Source organism: Chrysochloris asiatica, unplaced genomic scaffold, assembly GCF_000296735.1.
Source record: "Chrysochloris asiatica unplaced genomic scaffold, ChrAsi1.0 scaffold00369, whole genome shotgun sequence".
In the NCBI taxonomy this organism is placed as follows: Eukaryota; Metazoa; Chordata; class Mammalia; order Afrosoricida; family Chrysochloridae; genus Chrysochloris; species Chrysochloris asiatica.
Genome location: NW_006408887.1, coordinates 465,311 through 476,408, shown reverse-complemented (window position 1 = coordinate 476,408; position 11,098 = coordinate 465,311). Strand labels below are relative to the sequence as shown.

At 46.9% G+C, this 11,098-nt stretch overlaps 1 protein-coding gene across 1 annotated transcript in view; it reads right to left on the bottom strand.

Annotated features, from left to right (window-relative positions):
* WNK2 (WNK lysine deficient protein kinase 2) overlaps positions 1–11,098 on the bottom strand; it is a 203,883-nt gene that overhangs the window by 11,556 nt on the left and 181,229 nt on the right. The window contains exons 24-25 of the mRNA XM_006876247.1: positions 4,317–4,361; positions 2,347–2,606 (exon numbers count right to left, since the gene is read on the bottom strand). Coding sequence (XP_006876309.1) covers positions 2,347–2,606; positions 4,317–4,361 — 305 coding nt within the window. The remainder of the gene's footprint in view (positions 1–2,346; positions 2,607–4,316; positions 4,362–11,098) is intronic.

Sequence of the window (11,098 nt, the reverse complement as noted above, 5' to 3'; positions counted from 1 at the left end):
TTGTAATATTTGGCTTTATCTTCTCGAGCTGACCTTTGAAATTTTCTGTTCCGCTCTTGTACCTCCTCCTCAATTCTTCCATTTGCTTTAGCATCTCTATTCTGGAGAGCAAGTTCCAGTTGTCAAAAATGAAATGGAATGCATAAACATCAATATCTTAGGCATGAGTGAGCTGAAATGGACTGGTACTGGCCATTTTGAATCTGATGACTACATGGTTTACTAGGCTGGAAATGACAAATTGAAGAGGCATGGTGTTGCATTCATTGTCAAAAAGAACATATCCAGATCAGTCATAAAGTACAATGCTGTCTGTGATAGGATAATATCCATACACCAACAGGGAAGCCCAGTTAATACCACTATTATTCAAATTTATGCACCAAAATTCTACCAGCTTCTTCAATCTGAAATTGATCAAACATGCAATCAAGATATATTGATCATTATTGGTGATTGGAATGCAAAGGTTGGGAGCAAAGAGGAAGGATCAGTATTGGAAAATATGGCCTTGGTGACAGAAATCATGCTGGAGAATGCATGATAGAATTCTGCAAAATCAATGATTTGTTCATTTCAAATACCTTCTTTAGACAGCATAAGAGTCTACTGTACACATGGACCTCACCAGATGGAAAACAGAAATCAAATTGACTACATCTGTGGAAAGAGAAGATGGAAAAGCTCCATATCATCAGTGAAAACAAGGCCAGGACAGACTGTGGAACAGACCATCAATTACGCATATGCAAATTCAAACTGAAGCAGAAGAAAACAAGTCCACGAGAGCCAAAATATGACCTTAAATATATCCCACCTGAATTTAGAGTTCATCTGTAGAACAGATTTGATACATTAAACACTAAAGACCAAAGAACAGAAGAGTTGTGGGATGACATTAAGAACATCATACATGAAGAAAGCAAAAAGTCATTTAGAAGACAAGAAAGAAGGAAAAGGTCAAAATGGATGTCAGAAGAGACAGTGAAATTTGCTCTCCAGATGCCCGTAGATATACAATAAAGAATATCACTGAAGTCAAAATGAGTTCTTTGAGAAGACTAATTAAATTTAGAAATCACTCCTGGTTTGGTGCTGTAGGACAAACACTGACTGGACTACTAACTACCAGCCACTCCTCTGAAACCCTACATAGGATTGCTGTGAGCTGAAACCAATTCAACAGCACTTAACAACAATAACAATAGCTAAGAAAACTGCTGAAAATTAGTAGAGAGAGAGAAAGAAGACATAAAGCACCAATATCAGAAAAGAGAGGACACCACTGCAAATCCTGCAAACTATAAAGAGAGAAGATATGATGAACAACTTTATGACAATTAATTTTAAAATATACGTCAGTTTAGAGAGAATGGAAGTTGCTAGAAAAGCAGTTTGTAAAGAAACTGTCATAAGGAGAAACAAAATCCAATAGTACGAAAACTATAAAAGAAAATGGATCCATAATGAAGACCTCAACCTCAAGGGATAAGGATACCAGATAAAACAAACACAACACCTCAATTACAGATGATAGTGGATAGTCACTGTAGAATGTTCAGCTTTTCTGTACTTTGAATTTTTCAAAATAAAAAGTTGTAGGGGCATCTTCCCACACTTAAAACAAAACAAAAACACATCCCAAGTCCAGATGATGTAACCAATGGATTTCACTAAGTATTGAAGGAGGAAAAAACACGAATCTTGCACAACCTTCTCTGAAATTGAAAAAGAGGGACAAGTCCTTCACCTAGGTTTTGAAGTTGGCATGGCCCTGATGTAAACATCCATTGCGTCACAGAATCTAAGGATGTTAAGAGAAAGAAAAGTATAGAGCACTCTTCCTCATGAATATGAATATAAAAACCAATCAAAAATTAACTCAGCACTTGTCCTATGTTGTCTTACACTAGAGCTGAAGCCCATACAATCCTGAGTCATTACTGGGAAGGGATGGAAACTTCCAGTCAGACAAAAGGCATGGAATTTGAAGGGTGGTCAGACAAGAAGAGGCTGCACTGCACCCCAGCTCTGGGCTGCCTTAGGCAACCACCATTCCACAAAGCTGCTGCCAGAGGTGTAGTTGGGCCGAACCTCAGGATTCACTCCTTCCTCTCCAATCTGGCTCCTGGCCAGTTGTAAGAATGTGGGCAAGTAGCTTAATATTCCCAGTCTGTAAAGTGGGAAAACTGTAAAGTGGAAAAATCTTGGAGCTATTGTGAAGAATTTGGAAAACGGAAGGTAAGAGCTTAGCACAATGCCTGCACCTGGTAAGCTATGAATATTGGCTGCTGCTGCTTGTTATTAATACAGTTCTGTGACACTCCCTCCCTTGACCCCACTTACAGTCCGCACCTCGTTGGCTGCTGGGGCTGGGCCCACCTTGGCCTCCATGTCCTGCAGTTTCTGAGTCTGCTTCAGTTGGTTAAGTGACGGCTTCAGCTGTGCAGTGCCCACTGTCTTGCTGGCCCACTCATCCACCAGCTTGTGCAGGTCATCTGTGAAGGTGCCTTTCTTGTTGTTGCTGTTGTTCACCTGTGCCTGGACTTGCACTGTGGGCTGAGGGCCTGGCTCAGGGCCCGGGACCAGGCTGCTTGTGGAGGATCCTAAGGAGTCACACACAGGCCAGGGTTGGTTAACCACACATATGCGTGAGCTATCTGGCAGGCTCCCATCATTCTTATGTTATGGAGGACACAATGGTCTCACATAGGTCAGGCAACACCTTGCTTCAAGAGGTGGTCTGAATTGATTGCTTATACCCAGTTTTAGTCATGGTGGAGGATTTCCACCAACCGTAGGCACTGCGCAAAGACCCTGTCTGGAGAAAGATGGGCAGTGTGACTTGACCCTGCTGTAGCTGAGGCCTCCAATCACTCCAATCTGTGCCCACCACTGGATCCCTTGTAAACAACTGGATGCATGTCTGATTGGGAGCTGTAGCAGGTGGAAACCATGACTCAAGCTCTCTTGCAGAGGAGGTGTAAGAATACTCTGCACAAACCAATCCCTGGCATATAGGAAATGCCTTCCATAGGCTGGACTATCTGCATTCCATGATTTAAAAAAAATTATTTTTTTTTTTTAACTTTTTTGGGTTGTTGTTAAGAATATACAGAGCAAAATATTCACCAAGCCAATAGTTTTTACATGTACAATTCAGCGATCATGATTAGATTCTTCATTGTGCAACCATTCTTACCCTCTTTTTCTGAGCTGTTCTCCCTATTAACACGAACTCACTGCCTCGAAGGTTCTTATCTAATCTTTCCAATTGTTGTTGTCACTTTGATTTCATATAGCTAGATATTAAGAGAGCACAATGCTTAAAGCAGGCCTTTAAAAATAATTCATCTTGATTATGGTTGCATTTTAAGACTTCAGGGAGTATTCGTGGTTTAAGGTTTACAGATTCTTCAGGGCATTACATTACTTTTAATGATTTGGTTGTTTGGAATTTAAGAAACAGAACTTGCCCCTTTCCTGACTGGAGAACGGAACAATAATGATTGGGGCCCAACTGCTTGAGCTCCAGGTGATCATGAAGGACGGGGTTTCTGGAATGCCCTGATGGTGAGGCGGTCACTCTGCATGCTGGACAGCAGGCCTGTCAGCATGGCTTGCTCATTGAAGCATTTTTTAAATAACCAAAATAGGACTTCTATTGTGCATTGCCCCCTCTTCCCCTGATAATTTCAGGTTAGCAATTTTGATAAAATGAAAATTTGAACTTTGTACATTAAAAAAAATAATAATCTAATGACCATCTCTTCAAACAAACTGTTTGGAAATGTAGTTTACTTTAGTCTAATGGCAGCAATGAAAAAGCACAAACACAGACAACTAAAAATCAGTGATGAGATCTTACATACACGGGATTATTTCTACATGGAAATTTCAGCCAGAAAAGATGGGGGTGGAGGGGTGGGGAGTGACACCAGAGAGAAGTGAGAAGCCCATTTGACTCTGGACAGCTCTCCTCTTGAGGCACTCAGCTTTAGCACTTCAAGGAAATACTCATTCCTATGGTTTTGGCAAAGGAGTCAATGAATGATTAGCAATCTGTGGGTGTTCCGGTACAGGATGAGGCTGGTGGGTGTGTAGGGAGGAGACTGAAGACTCTATGAGGCATGGGGGTGCAAAGGGGTTTAGGGAGCAGCAGGGCAGAGTGAAGCAGAGGGAGGCTTGGGGCAGTCACTATGTTGGCTGGCCCTGCTGTCACACTCGCAGACTGGCACGAGTCCTAGTGTGCTCTAGTCACAGAAAGCCCATGCAATGGATAAAATGCAAAGGAGATAAGAAATCCAGATAGTTACTACTGCTGTGCTCTTTGCCTAGGCAGAGACGTTTCAGGGCTGACCCTGCAAGGGAAGAAAAAATGATACAAGACAACACGGTTAGCTGGACAGTCCACACTTGTGGGTAAAGCTATTTTAAATAAAAGTCATCCTTATGCAAGGAAGAACAGACAAAGTCAGCAGTTCAGAGAGAAGAGGAAACCCTCCTCCACCCCCAACCTAAATGGACCGGGCAACCCCAAGTTAGTGTGCAGTTAACACGGCTTTATTGAAGAGGTACAGATGCCAAGTTCAAGCTTTCCAAGCCTCAGGTTGAAGTGTTTGTTTCTAGAAGCATATTTAAAAAAAAAAAAAAAAAAAATGGGCAGAGAACAATGCTTGGCTTTCAGACAGAAGGCTCTTAGAAGCCCCACTGGCTGAGGCGGAAAAACCACTGACAGTTCCTGAGAGGGGCCTTGGGTGGACCAGGCGCAGGCACTGCCTGGCTGCGGAGCCTCATGCCGCAGTTGGCCAAGTCCAAAATGATACATTGTTTTGCAGGGCAGAGGCCAGTCCAGAATCTTGGAGGACTGACTTAAATCAAGTCAGCGCTGTCACGGAGTTGGGAAATGTGAGTGTACCTTCTCTCAGGTGTGAACCCCTGCTAAGTGATCCTCAGGCCCTTCTTGGGTGGAACCATTATTGGGAACATTCCATCTCTTATTATTTGGACCATACTAAGACAGCTGATGGGTATCTATTTCCCAGAAGTTGTCAGCTGTAGTAAATGGACTTTTAAAGCACACAGGCAATATATGGGATTCAATTTTTGGCAAAGACAGGCTTGGACTTTCTCCAAGGTCACCCAGCAAGGCCTGCTAGCACTGAGAATCTGGTCTGGGCTCCTGACAAAAGCTCACTCCATATTCCCTCAGATGGGGGCTTCCCAAAGACAGAATCCCACACTGGGAACACCCACCCCACCCCACACTTCCTCAGACAGAGGAACTTCTTGAGGAGAACTCCCTAAGATATAGAGAGCTCCCGAGGTCACAATTGCACTGCAAATGGCCACTCCAGCCACACTGTCAGATGCCCACCCCACTCCACAAGCCCTCAAATGGAGGGGAGCTTCTTCAGACTCCCATGCCATGAATGCCCACCACATATTCCCTCAATATAGGATGGCCTTCTGAGGGTTGAATCCCACAGGGTCAATATCCACCGCACCCCACTCTCCTTGGGGAGAGGAGCCATCCAAGGACAGAATCCCACTGCACTGGAGCTTTTCCCATCATGCCTTCCTCAGTCTGGACTGGCAAGGCTGGAGATTTCTGAAGTTCTAGTAACTTAGACTCACTCGTGACTTCCATCTTTATTATCTAGAAAGGCTCTCCTTCCCTGACATTTGATGACAATGGGGGAACTATCAGACCATGTTCCTTGGGAGACTCCTAAACATAAGGGAGAACTGTACTAACTGAACTTTTGATGTCTAGTTTACATGAAGTTAGTTTTTAAAAGAAGTTCATTCTTTATGTTCTCCAAGAGTCACTTGGGGGAAGAGTGAGGAGTCTCTCATGTGCCAATAAAAGTATAAGACTAGGCAGGAGACCCCCAGACACATTCGTGATAGTGAGAAGAGGGGTCTATGCCTTCTCTAGTCTGTCATGAGATCCTACTAGGAATGAAGGACAGTCCTCTGAGGCTGGCTGCAGTGTGGATGGGAGGTTGCAGTTTGTGTCCTATAGGCTGAGATTGCACGTCCACTCACACTGGATGTGTTGAGGCATGGGGCTGAGTGCCCACCTGCCATGTGACTTCCTGTGCCTCTTCTAGGATACAGCAATCCTGTACTGACAACTCGAAAGACTGAGTGTGCTTGCTGTGTGTGTGGAAACTGTGCATCTATCTAGTTCTGACAGCCATCGCATTGTTAACACTGGGCAGAAAGGCAGACCAGGCTCCATCACAGGCCAGCTGCCCAACTGCAGCTACCAGAGGGAGGCCCAGAACACGTGAAAAGTTGCGACACTCCGCATGCTGGGGCAGACTGAGGGGCCTAATCAGATACCATGCTTGTCATGAACAGAGGAGGCCATGCCCTTCCCTGTGCACAGGCCCTGGAATGACCAAGGGCATGGGTCACAGTGACCCTGACCAGCACATGGCTCTATTCACACAAACCGGGAGGGATGCTGACATCTTGACGCTGAAGTTAAGGCCAATCCTCAGTCAAGCGCCACGTGCCAGAGCCCTGCCCAACACCAGGAGGCCCCTTAGATTGCATCCAGCTAGCCTGCGCTGAGCTCTGGTCGAAAGGCAGAGCTCCCTGGGAAAAGCTGTAGTTGAAAGGCCCCATGCCACCTGGGTCACCGTCTTTCTGCCAGTATCATCACTGTCACAGGCTCCAAGAGCATGCTGCCACACCCACAAGGCAGAAATTAAAAAAGAAGCCACACTAGCAGGAAGCACAATTTCCACCAATATTGTGGCCTACTGGTTTCAGTGGGAAAACAAAGATCCTTTCTGCAGCGCTTCTTGCTACCCTAGCCTAGTCCCCTCACAACCCAGAGCCACTTTAGCCAAAGTGATCCCCAAGGCAGTGGGTCAGGAGATGGCAGTCTTCTCTTTGGAGATATGCTAACTTCTACCTCTCCTAGAAGTGGCAGCTGGTACCATTCCCAGGCATAGATTCTTCCATGTCTTGTCCAGAAGGTGTCTGGAAGAGACCTACCCACCAAGTAGGCTTGAGGAAGTCTCGCATCCCGTCTGGGTCTCACACCTGAGTGAGGTGGGCCCTGCTCCACTCTGTCCTCCTCTCAGACCTGAAGATGGGCTATCAGGATGGATACCAACACAGAGTCTTCCTTTTGGTGCTAGCAGGCAGCCCTGCCTTTCCTTGCCTGAATATCATGTCCCAACCCTTGGCTGGGGCTTCAGAGAATGTCACAAGAAAGTCCTCCAGACCAGGTACATCTGACTAGGGCTGATGGGTTAGGAAGCGGGTCAGGTCCTGAGCAATTCACCATGTTTCCTTTCTAGGCCAATGTTCAGATAATAGATGAAATTCACACTGTGAGCAACAGGGAACAGCCTTTTGAGAAACAGCAGGGTCAACCTCTTCCCAGCAGCGGCAACTCAGGCCACTGCTCTCCTCAAAGAACTGGCCCTAAGTTCAAGCCAACTGTCTCCCTCATCCATCTCATGACAAGAACTAAGCTCCAATGGCTCCAGTTTCACACTGGGGTTGGCAATGGATGCCTGTTTCTGGCACAGGAGAAGAATGGGTATGTGATGCCCCACTCAGTGCCTTTACAGATTGAGCAGCCCAATTAATTGGCCCACGGGAGGGGTGGGGGTGGAGGGTTATTGAAAGTTGTCCATGAAGACTGAAGTGAAGGTGGGGCTTAATTCAGCTCACCCAGGCATGATTTGGGGAAATTGATCAGCTCCAGGTATGGGAATAAAGGTGCATTCACCTCAAGTGGCCCCACTTGTTGGGGGCCACAGGAAGGGATGAATGTGACATGAGGGGGCTATATAGCTGTGAGCCCCTGCCCCCAGGAGTTCTCCTTTGCACAGGAGGTCCTTGTCACACTGCACAAAAGGTCATCACCTGTGTGCTTTGTACTCTCATCACAAGAAGACTGGGTGCTGCTCAGAGCAGGAGCTGAGAACAGGAAAGGAGAGGGACATGGGAGCATCCAACAGGCCCCAGAGCATGAAATGCCCTGCAGGGACAGGGCAATGAGGCCTGCTTCGTCTCTGTTGTAGTTAGCTATTGTCTAGTCAGCTCCCAACTCCTAGCGACCCAAGTGCAATACAACAAAACAGCCTTGCTCAGTCCTGTGCCAACCCCCAAACCAACTGCAGATCGGACCATTGGTTGTGATTCACACAGTTTTCACCAGCTGATTTTCTGTAGTAGATCACCAGGCTTTTCTTCCTAGTCCATCTTAGGCTGGAAGCTCTGCTGAGACCTGTCCAGCATCCTAACAAAAACTAAGCCTCCACCGACAGATGGGTGGTGGTTATGAATGCTGTGGCTACACAAGTGAACTGAATGCAAAGCAATACTGAACGCCTCCCACATGAGTACAAAGACTGGACGGTCATCCATGTTGGCCTCTGGTTACATGAAGAACAAAGTAAGGAGCCTGACAAAAGCTTCTGACCAGCAGTAACACCCAGGACTTCATCTGGTTTCCTTTAGATCATTTCTCCCTAGGACTTCTGGAATCTACAGTAGCCCCATGCCCTCTCCACCTCTTCTACCCACAGTGGAGGGGTCTGGTATGAGCAGTGGTCATGACCATCCAGCAATGCGACCCAATGCTTAGGACAGACAGGAACAGGCTGCATGTCTATGGTGGCTGACTGAGGCCTGTCCTGCCTGCTGATTCCACTGTGACGGGACTCCAGCCTGCTCTCCACAGTGCTTCCACCTTAGACAAGCCCTTCCCTGAAGTGCTTCCTAGCTAAGACACAGTCCACCTCAGGCACTCTCAGCTCGCTCAGGTCTAGCCTTAATCCTGTCCACATTGTTTCATCTCTGTGCTTCAGAGTCGAAAACAGTTTGTCTTATGTTGTCTCTTTTCTTCCAGGATGCTGGGTGCCATATATAAAATCAGTTAACTGAAAACGCAAGATGCAGAGTGCCCGCTTCCCTGCCTACAACCAAGACCTTTGGCTCATGGAATTCTCTTCCCTATAGTACCAGATCTCTGCTCCATCCGTCTTGCCCTGAATGCCCCCTCTACCTTCCACCTCTTTACTTTCAATTCACCCTGAGTCCCAGAGACCCTCTACCTCCGTGACCACATCTCCCTGGCTCTCAAGCCCTGAAGCTGCTGCTAGGGCTTGGCTTGAGCACAGGCTTTCCCTAGGCCCATAGTCTCCTTTTCTTGAGAGCCTGCCCTTGCCAGTGTTAGCACAGGGACTGTGTAGAGCGCTTCATGGAAAGTTCCCAACTCCAAAGGCCTGAGGCCAGTAGCCATGGTGCTGCCATGGCTTGGGACATGAGGGGTCCCAGCCACTTGCCAATGCAGCAACAAGAGTGAGTTCAGGAGATCCTAAGACAATGGGCCAATTCCACAAACTGAGTCCACAAAGGCTCATGTAAGAGGTGTCCAGGACAGGACCACCATCAGTCAGAGAACATGGACTTGTCTAGAAGAGGCTGGTGTGAAAACCAGCAATACCATCTGATCATTCAAACAAGGTCTAAATACTGCTTGCCAATCCAATAAGGCTGCAGGGTCGGAACCACACCTGCCCGGGAGCTCCTAAACTTTGCCTTCCAGTTTTCCTGTCCACAGGGATAGCAGTGAGTCATTTGTCCGTGCATGCCTCAATTAAAAAAAAAAAATCTTGGAATGATAATGAATGGTAAACAAATGGAAACCCTTTAAAGCAATGTGGGTGGAAAGTAGGGTGAGGACAATCTCAGCCATACATCACTCCCTCTCTACTAGGGCTTTTAGCCAGAGTTCCTGGGGACACCACCATCTGCCCTGCTTTGCTTCTTCAGAGGCCTAGGAGGCACCCAGCAGGCCCCATCCACTCTGGAGATGCCAAAAGGTCCTAAAGCCCCTGAGACCTGTGACCATACCAAGGAGAGCTACAACCCACAGCCACTGAGAGGGGAAGAAAAGTGCCAGGTTGGTGCAGAAGGGCTTCCAAAGAATTGGCTCCCGAGAGGCTCTCCATCCCGTCCCATCACTCAGCTAAGCTGCCAACCCAAAGCTGCCAACCTGGACACCCTATTCAGTGGGTCACAAGCCACTTGTCTAAACATGGAGATGCTGGGGCTTCTTAAAGCATTTCTAAGTGGCCCTTGTGCCTCTGATCTGTCCAGCCTGGAGGATGATGAGTCATGTGGATTCGAATGGGGTGGCCAGGTGGGTGTGAATGCACACTTAACGTAGGGGTGTCTGCAGTAGACGTGGCCTCTAGGTCCCCACAAGGACAATGTATCTTTATTGTACAAGCAAAAAGCCATGCGCCCCAAACCAGCATGTCCATTTGATGGTTAAAAAGCTTAATTTTTCCGTTAAAAAGTAAAAACCTGAAAATGCTACAATTTTGGATTCTTTTGCCAATCGTTCTGAGGGCTATGGGAGAGCTGCAGTTGGGAGTGGCTGCAAGCAGGGACAGTCCTACGGAGCACAGGGCACTAGGGCGCTCCACAGTATCTGGAGAAGGTGGGAGGTGTGTTTATAAGAGGTCTGAGGAACTGCTTAATTGACTTCATCTCTGAGGTCACATGAGGTCACAGGAAAATACACTGAGTGAAGTGCTCCAGCTGGAAGACGTTAGGGAGGGGAAGAGGGCTGGCACACATCGGGAAGAAGAGCCGTGTGTCTAGGTTGTCAATCACATCTTTTAGGGTTGAGTTCTCCAAAGAATAAGAAAGCAGAAGGCAACCAAGAGCACAAATGGGTGGTCAGATCTCCTATGGAAGGACAAGCAGGCGTGGGGCATCCTAGCTGGAGCACCGTCTTCTCAGCATTTCCACATGCAGGGAGTGGGGCAGTGGGGAGACACAGTACTGTAGGTTGTTGTCATACAGCCCTGGTACAGAAGTTATACCCTCCAGTGACCTTCTAGAATTGTATCGGCTTGCTACATGCATGTCTTCATAGTCCAAACATGTGTGAAAAACACCATGCGTCTAGAGACGGTTGGGGTTGTCTTTTTGTTGTCGCTGGAACTGGGGACGGTGGACATGAGTATGTGCCACAATTGGAACAGAAAAAACTACGTCCGACATTAAAAAAAAAAAAAAAAAAAAAAAACTAAATAAATGAGTGACAAAA